This window comes from Meles meles, chromosome 10 (genome assembly GCF_922984935.1).
Source record: "Meles meles chromosome 10, mMelMel3.1 paternal haplotype, whole genome shotgun sequence".
Classification (NCBI taxonomy): Eukaryota; Metazoa; Chordata; class Mammalia; order Carnivora; family Mustelidae; genus Meles; species Meles meles.
The window spans coordinates 56,941,493-56,961,704 of NC_060075.1; the positions used below are offsets into that span (position 1 = coordinate 56,941,493).

A 20,212-nucleotide genomic window follows, 5' to 3' on the forward strand; every position below is an offset into this window, starting at 1 on the left:
CTTTGTTTGAGAAGAAAGGAATTCTCAGAACAAAGTTGATAGAACTAAATGAGAGCCTATCAAGTATTGAAATAACTAGACTTCCCAACCAAACTTAGTTTCTTTAATTTTGGAACAATATAATAATATAATCTTAATCTTTGGAATGCACTGAGATATCCACCCAATAAACCGTAACTGTCCAGAATTTCAGTTCTGCTCTAGCACTTGAGGTTAGCCAAAAATAAGATTTCACTTCCCCACTACCTTGAAGCACTTCATTGTTGATTCTATCCACTTAGCTACTATTTTGATAGAAGTCAAAACAGTCATTTTATAATTACTGTATGTTTCTAAATAGCTGGCAAAAATTATTCTAAAAAGTATTTTAAAATTAGATAAAAACTCTTTTCAAGTATTGTAATGTTCCTCACTTTTTATGCATCTCATGATGATACCAATAAGAGTCTTTTGCATGGGCCACTTAGAAATGAGTATGACCATACTAAATTCCCTATATTCTTATATGATTACTATAAGAAGAATGCTAAGCCTTCAGAAAATGTGTAATGCAAAGTTCCGATATCTAATGCTTAGAAATGTTCAAAGCTAATAGCATGTAGTAACTAGTTCCATTCCAGAAAATTTAAAAAGCTAGAAATACTCGGAATACTTAGAGGGAAAAAAGGCAAATATTTCTGCTAATCTTATTGTTAAATATTCAGAAGTTTTTACTATACCTCTAAACCAGGGCTATAGTGAGAACTTAAAACACACAATAATAATAAATTGAGCCAGTATGCCATATCTTTCATATTAAAAGGTCCTAACAATTGAGCATTCAGTTATCTAAAGTCATTACTGAGCAGATCAAATCACATGGATTTAGAAAAAGAGAGAGAAAGCCTCAAATCTGATTTAAGTTCACTCTTTCCCCTGGAAATAAAAAGTCCCATAAAATACCAAATTTAGATGGGATAGTAAAAAGTGGAAGGAAAGAATGGAATGAAGCTAATCTTTGATCTCTATCCAAATTCCTCTTTCTTCTACCTACAGGGTTTATTTCCATTCACATGTTAGCCATGTGATTTTGAGCCACAGACTGAAGCAGCTGAAATTTTGAGTTATGCATGCACAAAAGATTCAAGTGAAATAAAGAAATGAATTTCTATAAGGCCTGTGCCCTCTCTTCTACTCCAAGTAAGAAATTCAAGAATAACTTTTTAGCCTTGTTAACCTGATTTCTACTGTGTCCATTACTGTTGTACATATATATGAGGTACTTAAAAAGCCAAGCATGGCTATTAATGTCAAGGTATTATTTATCAGGACATGTGAGATAAAAGTTTCAGTGATGTATGTGTGTGTGTGTGTGTAACATTTTTAATAGGCATAGTCACACGTATTAGTACCTTTTACTCCTATCTTCACAAAAGCTCACCCAGCATGTTACAAGAAACTTAACTTGAACAGTTAAAAAATTATAGTGAGACCATAACTAGCAATGCTTTTTATAAGGGGGTTGGAGTGTTCTGAGTGGCTATGGGAAAGAAGTGATTAAGTGGAAAAATGCATCTATATAACATGCTGCATCTCGGGCCCAAGCCATCACCAGATAGGGTGATATCACCAGACAGAACTAGGTTCTTAAGGTCTACATATATACCCTTAGCTTCTGGATTATTTGTGGGGGGATTGGAGGTAGAGCTTAGGGAGGAGCCTGTGGAGTAGCAACATGGGCAGGCTCAGGTTAGTTACTGAAATTGGTATATATTCACTGAAAATCAGACTTGACAGTCTTCCCCACTACCTTACTGCACTGACTAAAACAGAATTCTGTAAGTAATATTTTTTCAAAGTGAAATTTGGCACCTTACACTCTTGAGGAAGTCTTCCAGAATGAGGCATTAACAAAGTACTAACACAACTATACTACTTCTACTACACTAAGGAATCCTGTATGCAGCCTGGCTGTTTCAGAAGCACTAAATTAATTTAATCTAATCAGCATTAAATTACAAGAATGAGAATGAAGCTACATTGTAACAAGTCATCTCTTTTCATGACCGAACAGCTGAAGTGGTAACTACCAAGAATGAAATGCCACTGAGAAGAGAACTGGAAGGGCATTTTCACTTAGAAATCCTTGTTCAGTTCTGTTGATTTACTAGAAGCAAATAAATTGTTTCTGAAAAGAACCATACAGTAAGTTGTAAATATGGTTGTGGTTCAAATTATCAGTTTCAATTTTATTTCCTAACATTCTATGGGTTATTACTCCTGGCTACATGTCATATTGTGTCAGCATTTGTATTAGTTCAGAAAAGTTGTTTGAAATGAAAAGTTGCTCAAAGGAGTCTGAAACAATTAAACAATACAATTAAAGTGTATTTAATAACCAGGTTATAGGTCAAAAAAGGATTCATTCTTCAAAAATATGTCTCAAACACTTCTGTCTAATGTTTTCCAAATAGTTCCCAGAGTATAGTGGTAGTGAAAGGAAACACTAAGTAGCTTTGTTTTAATTTCCATAAAAAAACTGTTTTGAACACCAAAATTAATATAAGTTCATTGTAGAAAATTTGTAAAATAATAGAAAATAATGAATAAACAGTAAATAAAATAGTATTATATATATGTTGTTATACATTACATAAATGTATTATCTAATAATAAATAATAAAATAATAGTAGTAAAATAATTGTAATATATATGATAATAAATCCATAGTCCTGCCAACCAAAGATTAGCCAATTCTACTTTTGTGGTATTTCATGTTTGTTGTTTTATTTTAAAAATAAAGCAGTATCATATTATAACTTTTTTAAACTTATACTCACAAATGTCTGTAGTAGAAAACATTTTTTAATTCCTTTACAATATTATTTTGAATGTATTAATATAACAACAATACTCTGTTTTTAGATATTTGAGTTGTTACTAGGTCTTCAGTTTTGTATGTGATTGCAAATAATATCCTCTTGTATGGTTAAAGTGGCTACTTCATAGCATTTATTTGACAACAGTGTTATTATATATTATTTTATGATAGAAAGAGACCTGTTCTCTTCACCGTCAACTTTTCTCTCCTTTTTTTAACTTTTCTTTCTTATCAGTGATGAGATAAACATTAATATAAAGCATATAAAGGAAAAACGAGAACAAAGTTCCCAAACTCTATATATACTTCATTTGTTTAGACGTATTCAGCAATGCCTGTTGTGGATAACTGAAACATTATTATCAAAGCCCAGGGAAATGAGATATACTCCCAGATAGCCTGTTTCTTTTATGAAATTACAAAAACTTCTGAATTGGAATTCTCTAGGGAAGTTAAGATGGAGAGAATTCCGCTGTACACTGAGGAACTCTCTCCAACCCACAATTTAGTTACCATTGCTATTTTGTCATCCTGTAATAGATTAGACTCTAGAATCAGCAACCAACTGCCAGAGAAAGTACCTGGGTCATGATTCACTGGGTTATACAGACAGACTGTCTGTTTATACAGACAGACAGTCTGTTTATACAGACAGACAGACAGACAGACACACGCACACACACACAGACACAAAGTGACTGATTAGACAAGTCATTTTATTTCTACTTATATTAATCTCTTAACTTTACTGATGTCAGTCTCTCACTGCAAGTGTTTCTCCACAATTATTTTTTTTCTGCTGAGGAAAGCTTCAAGTAAAAAAAAAACAACCGGATGACAGAGGCAATCCTCACCCCCATATCCGTTCAGGAGAGGTAGTGGAATGAAAATCAGCAGTACTGACAGCCTCTTTGAAATAGAGACAACCTATTATGTTATTGATTTATATCATTTTTGTAACTCCGATATAGTTAAAAAGTTTATTCATTTTTTAACACTTTAGTTTTATTTGGGCCTGAAATGTTTGTGAAGACCTCATTGCAGATTCAATATCATAGGGATCAAAGGAGACACAATTTTGTCCCATTTTAATTTGAAATTTAATTCTGCATATCTACTGGCATAATTTCTATATTAAGTCTAGAAAAGATCACTGAAGAATTCACACACAGTTAAGTATAATTAGAGAAACTGTAGCCATTTTCCTCTCTAAACCCCTTCATCATTAAGTTGCCATACTGTTCTTTGGGAAAATGCAGTCAAACTCAAGTTGAGAGAGAAGTTTGGGTAGCATGTGGCTGTCTCATGTATTGTGAGACTCTAGCAGGACTTCAAAGCAGAATCTGATTGTTACAGATGGGAAGAATGCTTTCCACAGAAATACCTTTTTAAGACTCATGATGCTGTAATTCATATGGTAGGCACTTGTGATTCGTTCCTGATGATGTTGGGATCATTTAACTCACAAAACCATTGTCGCTACCATAAAATCCTTTCATCTATAGCCAAAAAGGTTTATTTCATGCAAATGAAAAATTTTCATTAAAGTATTACCTTAATAATGGGCAAATATATATATTTTCTGGTCATGTTTAAAATGTAAATTTATGAACATATTCTGAAGATTCATTTTATGTTAAGATCTTTATTTATTTGATGTCCTCAGACTCTCTCCAAGTTCACTGAAACCGGAAATCAATTTTAGAAGAAATATGGAGATTATTATCATTAAATCTTTCAGTTGGCTTATGCTAAGCACCCTATAAATACTGCATATGTTTTAAAGAAAGTACTTTCAACTATTCCAGTCAAAGATAGTCCAGGAGATGAGTTTATATTCTCAGTATCTTTTGGAAAAAAAAAAAAAAAAGAATAGTTGGTTTATATCTTAAAATCTGAGAATAAAAAAACTTCAGTGCCATTATTTCTGAAAAACAAAATTGGAAAACATTTATCTTGAGGAATTCCTCAAATAAGATAGCAAAAACAGTTGACTGGCATTTTTACCATCCATCCATCCATCCATCATCTATAATCAACCTACAAATCAACAATTATTTACTAAATTCCTACTATGTGCCACAGTTTTATACATAAATTTGATATTTCAAATAGATATGTGAATCTGTTGTTTTTTTTTTAACCTGTAAATATAACTAAGGATTATCTTACCTCACAGATTTGAAATGAGTATCTAGTCATAGAAAGGCACATTAAAAAAAAAAGTACTATACATCAGAGACTGGCACATAGCAGTTTTTAATCTTTTTTAAATATAAGATTTCAATCATGGAATTTTAGAACAAGAAATGAATTTTAAGATTATATATTCCAGACTTTTCGTTTTAAGGATGATGAAACTAAGATTCGGGAAGGTGAATTATAAAGGTAACAGTTGACAATATAGTTGGCTTGAGAACCCAAAGCTCTCAGTGAGTGATTCAGCCAACTCAATCGATATTAATACTGCCCATGTTTTCAGACATGATCTTTACTTCAAAAGGAACTTTAGAAAGAGTTCCTAGACACCAAATTGCTTTTACAAATCACTGCTTTGGTGTGTTAAATGTAAACAAACCAGAAACATGTGGATTAAATTTCCCTTAAAATCACAAATAAAAAACCAGTGAGGGAAAAAAAAAAGTCACTAGAAAATGCTTTTGGACATCATAGGGCCATTTCTTCCTACCCCTCAACAATTTTTTTTTTTTTTTTTTGCCAAACCCCAATTATAATTTGATTTGCCAATCACTAGTTTTTACTGCTGTTTTAGATAATGTATTAAACACATGGAATCTATCCTCTCACCAATGCTCAGCATAACTGGCCAAGTGGGATGGAACAAGAGTGGAACAGACTCATGCTAAGCAATGATGATCCCATTATAGTAGTTTGCACTACTCAAATTCAACCCGTATTTACTGAGTTCATACTGTAATAGATACGGAAATACATAGATGAATAACATATAGTTCCTGCCTCCAAGGAACTAAAATATGAGAGGCAAGTAGAGATAAATAAAATTTAACGTGAGAAAGATAATTGTCATAAGTATTTTTTCAAACAAAACTTAAGAGATGAAAGATATACATCTGCTAAGAGAAACTCAGAAGGTAACAGGATATACTCAAACATTTACGTGTTATACATTTGTCTATTTTTCCTTTAGCTTTTCATTTCTGATGCAGGAATAGTGATATTGGTTAGTTTCAGAGAAATAATGTATGTAAAATGCATCCATCTAGTACTTGACACGTAGGCAGTATCAGTTAACTATTACTTCCTCGTTCTAGGCCATTAACCCTCTCAATTATTTAACAGCTCTATTAGATAAATAGGCAATATCATCTAGATGGTATCATGTTTTTCATTTATTTAGTTTTTCAACTAGTAAATCTAGTTCTAGAAAACTCAATTAATAGTTCCAGAAAATAAAATAGGGAAGGCAAAAATAAGTCTGGTGGACAGCAACTGACATTTCTAGACAATCCTGCCTTTTAAAACTTATTAAAACTTACTAAAAACAGTAAATTGCCAAGAATTGATTGACACTTACGAATCTAACATACAGCTTAGTACATGGTACGTGTACAGTATTTGTCTATCGATAGAATGAATGAACTTGGAATGAACATATTCAAGTGTACTTGATTGCCTAGAAATTAGTAAGGTAAGCAAAATTCTCAGAATAACTCCCAATAACTCTAATGACCCTTACCTTTGTGTAATCCCTTTCTCTTTGAGTGTGGGTAGAACCTATGCATATTATATACTCCTGTGGTATGTATGGTAAAAGGATTTTTAAGTTGAATAAATAAACCAAAAGGGAAATGGGACAGTGTTGAGCAGAAAGGGGGTGGATATATAACTTAATCATATGAACCCTTTAAAAGCAAAGAGTTTTCTCCAGCTGGTCCCATAAGAGGAAACTGGAGAGATAGATCTGAAGAATAAGAAAGACCTGATGTATCATTATTGGTTTGAAAATGGAGGGCATCATGTAAAATGGAATGTTGGTAACTTTTAGCCAGCAAGGAAATGGGGACTTTAATTCTATAACTTCAAAAGACTGAATTTCAGGGGTCCCTGGGTGGCTCAGTCGTTAAGCATCTGCCTTTGGTTCCAGTCATGATCCCAGGGTCCTGGTATCAAGTCCCACATCAGGCTCCTTGCTCAGCGGGAAGCTTGCTTCTTCCTCTCCCATTCCCCCTGGCTTGTGTCCCCTTTCTCACTGTGTCTCTCCCTGGCAAATAAATAAATGAAATTAAAAAAAAAAAAAAAAAAAAAGGAGTCATGTGGTTGCTGGGCCGGGGAAATGGCGGCTCCAGGAGAGAGCGGGGCTTCGGCTGGCGGAGGGAGCACCGAGGAAGCATTTATGACCTTCTATAGTGAGGTGAAACAGATGGAGAAGAGAGATTCAGTTCTAACATCCAAAAATCAGATTGAAAGATTGACCCGTCCTGGTTCTTCCTACTTCAATTTGAACCCGTTTGAGGTTCTTCAGATCGATCCTGAAGTGACAGATGAAGAAATAAAAAAGAGGTTTCGACAGTTATCCATATTGGTGCACCCTGACAAAAACCAAGACGATGCTGACAGAGCACAAAAGGCTTTTGAAGCTGTGGACAAAGCTTACAAGTTGCTACTGGATCAGGAACAAAAGAAGAGGGCCCTGGATGTAATTCAGGCAGGAAAAGAATATGTGGAACACACTGTGAAAGAGAGAAAAAAGCAGTTAATGAAGGAAGGAAAACCTACAAATGTGGAGGAAGACGACCCTGAGCTGTTCAAACAAGCAGTATATAAACAAACCATGAAACTCTCTGCCGAGCTGGAAATTAAAAGGAAAGAGAGAGAAGCCAAAGAGATGCATGAAAGGAAGCGACAAAGGGAAGAAGAGATTGAAGCTCAAGAAAAAGCCAAACGAGAAAGGGAGTGGCAGAAAAACTTTGAGGAAAGTCGACATGGTCGTGTGGACAGCTGGCGAAACTTCCAAGCAAATACAAAGGGGAAGAAAGAGAAGAAATATCGGACCTTCCTGAGACCACCGAAAGTAAAAATGGAGCAGCGTGAGTGACCAGCTGGGCTCACTGCCACGGAACCTTCCCACAGTGTCTCCCCTCCTGCTTTGAAGGACTCATTCTTTCCTCCCATTGCCACCCCAACATAGAGTAGTAGTTGCTTTTTGTCCATTTTGTTTTCAATACAATTTAATATCAATCAGAGTAATTCTTTTGTACATTGAAATGAGGGGCTCAGTTAAAAACAAAACCTTCCCCCATCCCCTACCCCCAGATCAACCAGGACTGGAAGGTGCCGCTGTGAGTGTTACCTTCTCTTCCCACAGCCTGTAACTTAATGTTTTGTACTTCACTGAATTGTGATGGTTAGAAACTTCGTGGATAGTTTGTGGAAATTATCCAATTAAACATATTGCTTTAAAAAAAAAAAAAAAGACTCAATTTCAGCCAGCAACCTGAATGAACTCACAAGAGGACTCTTCCATTAGAATCTTCAGAATAAGGAGCCAGCTTGGCTGATATATCAGTCTTGCGAGACCTGAAGCAGAGAACTCAGTTGTGTCTCTCTAGATTTGTGATGTACAGAATCATGAGGTAATAAATAGGTGGTGTTTTAAGCTAAGTTTTTTTTTTTTTCCATGATAATAACTAACCTTTATTCATTCTTTCAACAAATAATTACTGGACATCTATTTGTATGTGCTACGTTGGTCTAAAGAGCCCAGTAGTGAACAAGAAAACATGTCCATCTTTGTGGAGCTTACAACCTACTAGGGTAGACAGAATCAACAAGAAAATATATAATATCAGGTAGTGTTTGAGACTAAGAAGGAAAAATACATCAAGATGAGGAGCTAGAAAGTAAGAAAAGGTGTTATTTTAAACACCTGAGGCATACACAAGGACAGATTTAGACTGTTTTGTTTTGCTGCATTAAGTACTAAGGCAGGCAACTGTGTTAAGCACCTTAAAGAGATCAAGGCATTGTTATCTCAGTGATAGGAATTGCTAGCATCTTATTTTGCAGATGATAAAACTGAAGTTAGAGATGCTAAGTAACTTGTCCAAGGTTAGACGGCTAGGCAGAACCAGGATATGGACCCTGGCAGTCTGGCTATTACCCATTTCTGTATTAATTTTAAGCTACTAAGTTTTAAAGTATCTCTGAAAGGACCTCAAGTCTAAGAAAGTTGAAACTACAACAATTAGACATCCTAAAATATTTATCCTGTGCAAGTCCTTGGACTTTGCAGAGATGTTTCATTCAATCCTCACACCAACCTCATGAGGTAGCTACAAGAATATAATACTTTCTATAGAGGAGCAAACAAAGAAAAGTTGAGTAACTTTCCCTAGGTCACACAACTAGAATATAGTAATGTTAGGACTCATCTCAGGCTTTAGAGTCTGAAGCCTTATCCACTTAGATTACTGCCTATTCAAAACAAGTGAAAAAAAAATAATTTTTTTAAAAATAAAGCATCTTTACTTATCACTTAGAAGACAAGGTAACCAATGTGTGTCACCACGTGCCCAAAGTATTCAACTGTCTTCACCAGTTCTTCACCTAGTTTCTCCAGTAAATGCCAAGTGTTAGTAGCCGAGGAGTAAGACAGGTACCTTGATAATGCTTGAACAAACTGTCTATTGGATCTGGGGAAGGTGGGTTGTTGGGAAACAAGAAGATGGTGATCAGTTTTCAGTTGTGATGAGATTCTTCAGAACAAGTCACTGATGCAGATTTCCCTTATTAGCCTGAACCAAAGCCAAAATCTGAGGGTCATTCTATGTAAAAGAATGTGAAAACTCCACTCCTGGATGAGCCTAAATTATGTAGATTAGGGGACCTTTCTCAAGTAGAGTGATTTCTAGAATTGTGGACTATTCTAAAGACCAAGGGCTCTGTTAAAGAGGTATGGACATTGGCCACAGCTCGTTGGACACTGCAAAGCTTTTCTAATTAATGTATCTTATATTTAAGAAGTCTGAGAGGTCTTACATGCCTGAAAGAATGTACAAGTTAGGAGAAGATTCTGCTCATAGAGATAAGAAAGCATGACACCAGAAAACTCTAGGCTCACTCACATACAGCAGGGACCTCAAAATGCCAGTCACCCATCCACCTGTCATTAACTTTTTACAACTTTCAAGATTAAATACAAAGCCGTTAAGACATGGTTTCTCTCTCCAATGCCATCTTCTACCATTGACCCACATTTAGTCTTCTCTTGACTTAGAGATTATGAGCTATACAATTTGATGAATCAAATGTTGCCCACAACATTTATGAGCTTGTGCTGATGAAATAACCTGTCCATGTTCAGTCAACTCCTACTCATCTTTTAAATTTAGCACAAGCAACATCCTAAACATCCTAAATCCTCTGTGCAATGTAGAATTATTTCTACATGCCGCCTTATACATATTGATCTCTATATGCTCCTTAATTTGTGAGTTTATCCTACCACGGATAAACTCTTGCCTGGCTCTGTATATCCATTTCTCATAAAGTGCTGGGAACTCTCATGTTAATTAAATGGCTGATAAATAAATAGTAGAGAGACACAAAGCTGAATTTATGGATCTGGATGCACATGTGATGATAGCTTATTTATATAAAACTTACTACAGGATAGGCTCTGTGATAAATACTTTAAAACTTATTTAATGCTCAACTCCCCCGACCCTTCTCAACACACACATGGACAAAAGAAGTATTTACCATTGGAGGAGTCAAGATGGCGGAGAAGTAGCAGGCTGAGACTACATCAGGTAGCAGGAGATCAGCTCGATAGCTTATCTAAACATTGCAAACACCTACAAATCCAACGGGAGATCGAAGAGAAGAAGAACAGCAATTCTAGAAACAGAAAATCAACCACTTTCTGAAAGGTAGGACTGGGAGAGAAGTGAATCTAAAACGACGGGAAGATAGACCGTGGGGGGAGGGGCCGGCTCCCGGCAAGCGGCGGAGCAACGGAGCACAAAATCAGGACTTTAAAAGTCTGTTCCACGGAGGGACATTGCTCTAGAGGCTAAACTGGGGTGAAGCCCACGCAGGGTCAGCGTGGCCCCAGGTCCCGCAGGGTCACAGAAGGATCGGGGGTGTCGGAGTGTCGCAGAGCTCGCAATTATTAGAACAGAGAAGCCGGCTATAGAGACAGAGCCGAGGACTGAACTCTCAGCTCGGGGTTACCTTGAACCGGTCGCGGGCTGGGTGAGCTCGGAGCGTGGCTAGAGGCTGGGGATATGGGAGTGATTGGGTGCTGTCCTCTGGGGGCGCACTGAGGAGTGGGGCCCCAGGCTCTCAGCTCCTCCAGGCCGGAGACTAGGAGGCCGCCATTTTCATTCCTGTCCTCCAGAACTCTACAGAAAGCGTTCAGGGAACAGAAGCTCCCAAAAGCGAACCCGAGCCGATTACTTAGTCCGGCCCCCGGTAAGGGCGGTGCAATCCCGCCTCGGGCAAAGACACTTGAAAGTCACTACAACAGGCCCCTCCCCCAGAAGATCAACAAAATATCCAGCCAGGACAAAGTTCATCTATCAAGGAAAGCAGGTTCAATTCCTAAGACAGCAGCGGAATTCCAGAGGAAGAGAAAGCAAAGCACAGAACTCATGACTTTCTCCCCATGATTCTTTAGTCTTGCGGTTAATTCAAATTTTTTTTTCTTTTTTCAATTTTTTTTCTTTCTTTTTTCTTCTTCTGCTAAATTTTTTAAAAACTTTTACCCTTTTCTTTTTTAACGTTTTTTGACTAGTTTATCTAAATATATATATTTTTTCTTTCTTTTTTATATTTTTTCTTTATTTGTTTTATTTTTTAAATTTTTTTCTTTTTTTTTCTGAACCTCTTTTTATCCCCTTTCTCCCCCCCACAATTTGGGGTCTCTTCTGATTTGGTTACAGCGCATTTTTCTGGGGTCTTTGCCACCCTTTTAGTATTTTATTTGATCCTTCATATCCTCTTATCTGGACAAAATGACAAGGCGGAAAAAATCACCACAAACAAAAGAACAAGAGGCAGTACCGAAGGCTAGGGACCTAATCAACACAGACATTGGTAATATGTCAGATCAAGAGTTCAGAATGACGATTCTGAACGTTCTAGCCAGGCTCGAAAAAGGCATGGAAGATATTAGAGAAACCCTCTCTGGAGATATAAAAGCCCTTTCTGGAGAAATTAAAGAACTAAAATCTAACCAAGTTGAAATCAAAAAAGCTATTAATGAGGTACAATAAAAAATGGAGGCTCTCACTGCTAGGATAAATGAGGCAGAAGAAAGAATTAGTGATATAGAAGACCAAATGACAGAGAATAAAGAAGCCAAGCAAAAGAGGGACAAACAGCTACTGGACCACGAGGGTAGAATTCGAGAGATAAGTGATACCATAAGACGAAACAACATTAGAATAATTGGGATTCCAGAAGAAGAAGAAAGAGAGAGGGGAGCAGAAGGTCTATTGGAGAGAATTATTGGTAAGAATTTCCCTAATATGGCAAAAGGAACAAGCATCAAAATCCAGGAGATGCAGAGAACCCCCCTGAACGTCAACAAGAATAGGTCCACACCCCGTCACCTAATAGTAAAATTGACAAGTCTTAGTGACAAAGAGAAAATCTTGAAAGCAGCCCGGGAAAAGAAGTCTGTAACATACAATGGTAAAAATATTAGATTGGCAGCAGACTTATCCACAGAGACCTGGCAGGCCAGAAAGAGCTGGCATGATATATTCAGAGCACTCAACGAGAAAAACATGCAGCCAAGAATACTCTATCCAGCTAGGCTATCATTGAAAATAGAAGGAGAGATAAAAAGCTTCCAGGACAAACAAAAACTGAATGAATTTGCAAACACCAAACCAGCTCTACAGGAAATATTGAAAGGGGTCCTCTAAGCAAAGAGAGAGCCTAAAAGTAGTAGATCAGAAAGGTACAGAGACAATATACAGTAACAGTCATCATACAGGCTAATAATGGCACTAAATTCATCTCTCTCAATAGTTACCCTGAATGTTAATGGGCTAAATGCCCCAATCAAAAGACACAGGGTATCAGAATGGATAAAAAAAATAAAACCCATCAGTATGTTGCCTACAAGAAACTCATTTTAGATGCAAAGATACCTCCAGATTTAAAGTGAGGGGGTGGAAAACAATTTCCCATGCTAATGGGCATCAGAAGAAAGCTGGGGTGGCAATCCTTACATCAGATCAATTAGATTTTAAGCCAAAGACTATAATAAGAGATGAGGAAGGACACTATATCCTACTCAAAGGGTCTATCCAACAAGAAGATCTAACAATTTTAAATATCTATGCCCCTAACGTGGGAGCAGCCAACTATATCAACCAATTAATAACAACATCAAAGAAACACATCAATAATAATACAATAATAGTAGGGGACTTGAACACTCCCCTCACTGAAATGGACAGATCATCCAAGCAAAAGATCAACAAGGAAATAAAGGTCTTAAATGACACACTGGACCAGATGGACATCACAGATATATTCAGAGCATTTCATCCCAAAGCAACAGAATACACATTCTTCTCTAGTGCACATGGAACCTTCTCCAGAATAGATCACATCCTGGGTCACAAATCAGGTATCAACCGGTATCAAAAGATTGGGATCATTCCCTGCATATTTTCAGACCACAATTCTCTGAAGCTAGAACTCAATCACAAGAGGAAAGCTGGAAAGAACCCAAATACATGGAGACTAAACAGCATCCTTCTAAAGAATGAATGGGTCAACCAGGAAATTAAAGAAGAATTGAAAAAATTCATGGAAACAAATGATAATGAAAACACAACGGATCAAAATCTGTGGGACACAGCAAAGGCAGTCCTGAGAGGAAAATATATAGCGGTACAAGCCTTTCTCAAGAAACAAGAAAGGTCTCAAGTACACAACCTAACCCTACACGTAAAGGAGCTGGAGAAAGAACAAGAAAGAAACCCTAAACCCAGGAGGAGAAGATAAATCATAAAGATCAGAGCAGAAATCAATGAAATAGAAACCAAAAAAAAAAAAAAAAAAAAAAAGAAAAAATCAATGAAACTAGCAGCTGGTTCTTTGAAAGAATCAATAAGATTGATAAACCCCTGGCCAGACTCATCAAAAAGAAAAGAGAAAGGACCCAAATAAGTAAAATCATGAGAGAAAGAGGAGAGATCATAACTAACATCAAAGAAATACAGACAATTATAAGAACAAACTATGAGCAATGCTACGCCAACAAATTTGACAATCTGGAAGAAATAGATGCATTCCTAGAGACATATAAACTACCACAACTGAACCAGGAAGAAATAGAAAACCTGAACAGGCCCATAACCAGTAAGGAGATTGAAACAGTCATCAAAAATCTCCAAACAAACAAAAGCCCAGGGCCAGGCGGCTTCCCAGGGGAATTCTACCAAACATTAAAGAAGAACTAATTCCTATTCTCCTGAAACTGTTCCAAAAAATAGAAATGGAAGGAAAACTTCCAAACTCATTTATGAGGCCAGCATCACCTTGATCCCAAAACCAGACAAGGATCCCACCAAAAAAGAGAACTACAGACCAATATCCTTGATGAACACAGATGAAAAAATTCTCACCAAAATACTAGCCAATAGGATTCGACAGTACATTAAAAGGATTATTCACCACGATCAAGTGGGATTTATTCCAGGGCTGCAAGGTTGGTTCAACATCCGCAAATCAATCAATGTGATAGAACACATTAATAAAAGAAAGAACAAGAACCATATGATACTCAATAGATGCTGAAAAAGTATTTGACAAAGTACAGCATCCCTTCCTGATCAAAACTCTTCAAAGTGTAGGGATAGAGAGCACATACCTCAATATTATCAAAGCCATCTATGAAAAACCCACCGCAAATATCATTCTCAATGGAGAAAAACTGAAAGCTTTTCCGCTAAGGTCAGGAACACGGCAGGGGTGTCCATTATCACCACTGCTATTCAACATAGTACTAGAAGTCCTAGCCTCAGCAATCCGACAACAAAAAGAAATTAAAGGCATCCAAATCGGCAAAGAAGAAGTCAAACTATCACTCTTCGCAGATGATATGATACTATATGTGGAAACCCCAAAAGACTCCACTCCAAAACTGCTAGAACTTGTACAGGAATTCAGTAAAGTGTCATGATATAAAATCAATGCACAGAAATCAGTTGCATTTCTGTACACCAACAACAAGACAGAAGAAAGAGAAATTAAGGAGTCAATCCCATTTACAATTGCACCCAAAACTATAAGATACCTAGGAATAAACCTAACCAAAGAGGCTAAGAATCTATATGCAGATAATTATAAAGTACTCATGAAAGAAATTGAGGAAGACACAAAGAAATGGAAAAATGTTCCATGCTCCTGGATTAGAAGAATAAATATTGTGAAATGTCTATGCTACCTAAAGCAATCTACACATTTAATGCAATCCCTATCAAAATACCATCCATTTTTTTCAAAGAAATGGAACAAATAATCCTAAAATTTATATGGAACCAGAAAAGACCTCGAATAGCCAAAGGAATATTGAAAAAGAAAGCCAAAGTGGGTGGCATCACAATTCCGGACTTCAAGCTCTATTACAAAGCCGTCATCATCAAGACAGCATGGTACTGGCACAAAAACAGACACATAGATCAGTGGAACAGAATAGAGAGCCCAGAGATAGACCCTCAACTCTATGGTCAACTAATCTTCGACAAAGCAGGAAAGAATGTCCAATGGAAAAAAGACAGCCTCTTCAATAAATGGTGCTGGGAAAATTGGATAGCCACATGCAGAAAAATGAAATTGGACCACTTCCTTACACCACACACGAAAATAGACTCCAAATGGATGAAGGACCTCAATGTGAGAAAGGAATCCATCAAAATCCTTGAGGAGAATGCAGACAGCAACCTCTTCGACCTCAGCCGCAGCAACATCTTCCTAGGAACATCGCCAAAGGCAAGGGAAGCAAGGGCAAAAATGAACTATTGGGATTTCATCAAGATCAAAAGCTTTTGCACAGCAAAGGAAACAGTTAACAAAACCAAAAGACAACTGACACAATGGGAGAAGATATTTGCAAACGACATATCAGATAAAGGGCTAGTATCCAAAATCTATAAGGAACTTAGCAAACTCAACACCCAAAGAACAAACAATCCAATCAAGAAATGGGCAGAGGACATGAACAGACATTTCTGCAAAGAAGACATTCAGATGGCCAACAGACACATGAAAAAGTGCTCCATGTCACTCGGCATCAGGGAAATACAAATCAAAACCACAATGAGATATCACCTCACACCGGTCAGATTGGCTAAAATTAACAAGTCAGGAAATGAGAGATGCTGGCGAGCATGCGGAGAAAGGGGAACCCTCCTACACTGTTGGTGGGAAAGCAAGCTGGTGCAACCACTCTGGAAAACAGCATGGAGGTTCCTCAAAATGCTGAAAATAGAACTCCGACCCAGCAATTGCACTACTGGGTATTTATCCTAAAGATACAAACGCAGCGATCCGAAGGGGCACGTGCACCTGAATGTTTATAGCAGCAATGTCTACAATAGCCAAACTATGGAAAGAACGTAGATGTCCATCAACAGATGAATGGATAAAGAAGATGTGGTATATATACACAATGGAATACTATGCAGCCATCAAAAGAAATGAAATCTTGCCATTTGCGACGACGTGGATGGAACTAGAGGGTATCATGCTTAGTGAAATAAGTCAATCGGAGAAAGACAACTATCATATGATCTCCCTGATATGAGGATGTGGAGATGCAACATGGGGGGTTAGGGGGATAGGAGAAGAATAAATGAAACAAGATGAGATTGGGAGGGAGACAAACCATAAATGACTCTTAATTTTACAAAACAAACTGGGGGTTGCTGGGGGGAGGTGGGGTTGGGAGAGGGGGAGGGGGTTATGGACATTGGGGAGGGTATGTGCTATCATGAGTGCTGTGAAGTGTGTAAACCTGGCGATTCACAGACCTGTACCCCTGGGGATAAAAATACATTATATGTTTATAAAAAAAAAAAAATTGGAAGGGGAGGCGAACCATGAGAGACTATGGACTCTGAAAAACAACCTGAGGGTTTTGAAGGGGCGGGGGTGGGAGGTTGGGGAACAGGTGGTGGGTAATAGGGAGGGCACGTATTGCATGGAGCACTGGGTGTTTTGCAAACACAATGAATACTGTTACGCTGAAAAAATAAATAAATTTAAAAAAAATCTTAAAAAAAAAAGAAGTATTTACCATTTTGTCACTGTAGACATAACAAAACTAACACAGAGAGGTTAGATGCATTGTATAAGGTAAAAAGAACAGGTAGGATTTGAACCCTCTCACTGCGGAGTCCCTGTTCGTAGACCATAATACCCAACTGTGTGGAATTAGAGTCCAGGATGATAAAGGCATACCTTGGAGATATTGTGGGTTTGGTTCAAGACCACTGCAATGAAGCAAGTCAAATGAACTTTTTATTTTTCCAGTACAGATGAAAGTTATTTTTGCACTATATTGTAGTCTATTAAGTGGGCAATAATAGCATTTCATCTAAAAACACAGTGTACATACCTTAAATAAAAACACTTCACTGCCAAAAAATGCTAACGAACAACTCAGCTTTCAGCAAGGCATTACCTTTTTGCTGGTGGAGGGTCTTTGCCTAGATGTTGATGGCTGCTGACTGATGAGCATGGTGGTTGCTGAAGGTTGGGTGGTTTGGCAATTTCTTAAAATAAGACAACGGTGAAATTAGTTGCATCGACGGGCTCGTCCTTTTGCAAAAGGGTTTCCCTGCAGCATGTGGTGTTTGATAGCATTTTACCCACAGGAGAACTTCTTTCAAAGCTGGAGTCAGTGCTCTCAAACCTCATGGCTGCTCTACCAACGAAGTTTATGTAATATTCTGAATCCTTTGTTGTCATTTCAACAATCTTCACAGCATCCTCACCAGGAGAGGATTCCATCCCCAGAAATCACTTTCTTTGCTCATCCATAAGAAGGCACTCCTCATCCATCAAGTTTTATCGTGAGACTGCATCAATTCAGTCCCATCTTTGGGCTCCACATCTAGTTCTAGTGCTCCTGCTATTTCTACATCTGTAGTTACTTCCCCCACTGATGTGCTGAACCCCTCAGAGTCTTCCAAGAGGGCTGGAATTGACTTCATCCAAACTCCTGTGAAAGTTGGTATTTTGATGTCTCCCCCAAATCACAATGTTCTTAATGGCATGTAGCGTGGGGCACCTTTCCAGAAGGTTTTCAATTTACACTGCCGAGATTCATCAGAGAAATCACTATTTATGGCAGTGGCAGCCTTGTGAAAGGTATTTCTTAAACAAGAAGACTTGAAAGTTGAAATTACTCCTTGATCTACAGACTGCAGGATGGATGCTGTGTTAGTAGCCATGAAAACAACATCCATCTTGTTGTACATTTCCGTCAGAGCTCTTGGGTGACCAGGAGCACTGTCAGCGAGCAGTCATGTTTTGAAAGGAATCTCTTCTTCTGAGCACTAGGTCTCAACAGTGGGCTTAAAGTATTCAGTAAACCATGTTGTAAACAGATGTGCTGCCAACCAGGCTTTGTTGTTCCATTTAGAGAGCACAGGTAGAGCAGATTTAGCATAATGCTGAAGGGCTCTAGGATTTTCAGAATGGCAGGTGAGCGCTGGCTTCAACTTAAAGTCACCCACTACATTGGCTCCTAACCAGAGAGTCCACCTGTCCTTTGAAGCTTTGAAGCCAGGCACTGATTTCTCCTCTCCAGCTATGAAAGTGCTAGGTGGCATCGTCCTCCAAAAGAAGGCTGTTTCGTGTACGTTGCAAATCTACTGTTCAGGGCAGCCACCTTCCTTAATTATCTTAGCTCCATCTTCTGGAGGAGTTGCTGCAGCTTCCACATCAGTTGTTGCTGCTCCACCTTGAGCTTCCATGTTACGGAGATGGCCTTCTGCCTTAAACCTAATGAACCAACCTCTGCTAGCTTCCCACTTTTCTTCTGCCGCTTCCTCACCTCCCTCAGTCTTCACAGTATTGAAGACAGTTAGTCTTGCTGTGGCTTTGACTTCAGGGAACATTGTGGCTGGTGTGATCTATCCAGAGCACTAAAACGTTCTCCATATCATTCACGCGTTCAGTGGAGTAGCACTTTTTTTTTTTAAGATTTTATTTATTTATTTGACACAGAGAGAGCATAAGTAGGCAGAGAGCAGGCAGAGAGAGAAAGGAGGAAGCAGGCTCCCCGCGGAGCAGAGAGTCTGATGTGGGGCTCGATCCCAGGACCCTGAGATCATGACCTGAGCCGAAGGCAGTGGCTTAATCCACTGAGCCACCCAGGCGCCCCTGGAGTAGCACTTTTAATTTCCTTCAAGAACTTTTCCATTGCATTCACAACGTGGCCAACAGTTTGGCGCAAGAGGCCTAACTTCTGGCTTACCTTGGCTTTCAACATGCCTCCTTAACTATGCTTAATCATTCTAAGTTTCTGAGAGATGGCAACTCTTCCTTTCACTTGAACACCTGGAGGCCATTGCAGGGTTATTAGTTGGTCCAATTTCAATATCATCGTGTCGCAGGGAATAGGGAGGCTTGAGGAGACGGGGAATGATGGGAGAATGGCCATGGATGGCACAATCAGAACCCATACATTTATCAGTTAAGTTAGCCACTTTATATGGGTGCTGTTTATGGTGCCCCAAAACAATTATAATAGTTAACATCAAAGACCTCTGACCACAGATGACCACAACAAATATAATAATGAAAAACTGTATTACCAAAATATGTCAGAGGAACATGAAATAAGCATATGCTGTTAGAAAAATGGCATCAATATACTTGACAATAGGTTGCCACAAATCATCAAGTTGTAATTTCACATTATCTGCTAAGTATAATACAGTGAAATATAACAAAATGAGGTACACATGTACTGGAGAGCAATTTTTGGAGGAAAGTGAAGAATTGCAAGGCCCTGAAAGATGTTATGTTCTTAAAACATACCTATTATAGAATATCTATTTTCCTTTCTCTAAGAGCTTTTTTTTAAAAAAAATACTATGGCCAGTGTAAGTAGAAAATCATTTTTAAAAACTGGTAAGGAGGAATACCTATGAAAGAAGTTCAGGTTCAAAGAAATGGAACAGGCCAAAGAGAAAAGTCAAGTCTTTCTTGTCACAGACTGCTTTTTACATACTATAATATCCATAATGAATTTCATTAATTTACTTTTATAAAAAGTGAAACTAGAATGCCATGTCTTCTAGAGGACTAAATAAAATAAGTACAGGTGATCC

General features: G+C 37.8%; 2 protein-coding genes across 2 annotated transcripts in view; one reads left to right on the forward strand and one right to left on the reverse strand.

Moving 5' to 3' along the window:
- Window positions 1-20,212, reverse strand: part of HDAC9 (histone deacetylase 9) — a 927,746-nt gene that overhangs the window by 74,832 nt on the left and 832,702 nt on the right. The gene's annotated exons all lie outside the window — the stretch shown is intronic.
- On the forward strand, window positions 7,169-8,270 carry LOC123951890 (dnaJ homolog subfamily C member 8-like). The gene has a single exon (XM_046020998.1). It carries the CDS (start codon window positions 7,177-7,179, stop codon window positions 7,936-7,938), a length of 762 nt encoding a protein of 253 aa, XP_045876954.1. The 5' UTR covers window positions 7,169-7,176; the 3' UTR covers window positions 7,939-8,270.

What these genes read in the sequence shown, in the direction of transcription:
- LOC123951890 (XM_046020998.1), top strand. Translation starts at nt 7,177, where the DNA reads ATGGCGGCTCCAGGAGAGAGCGGGGCTTCGGCTGGCGGAGGGAGCACC.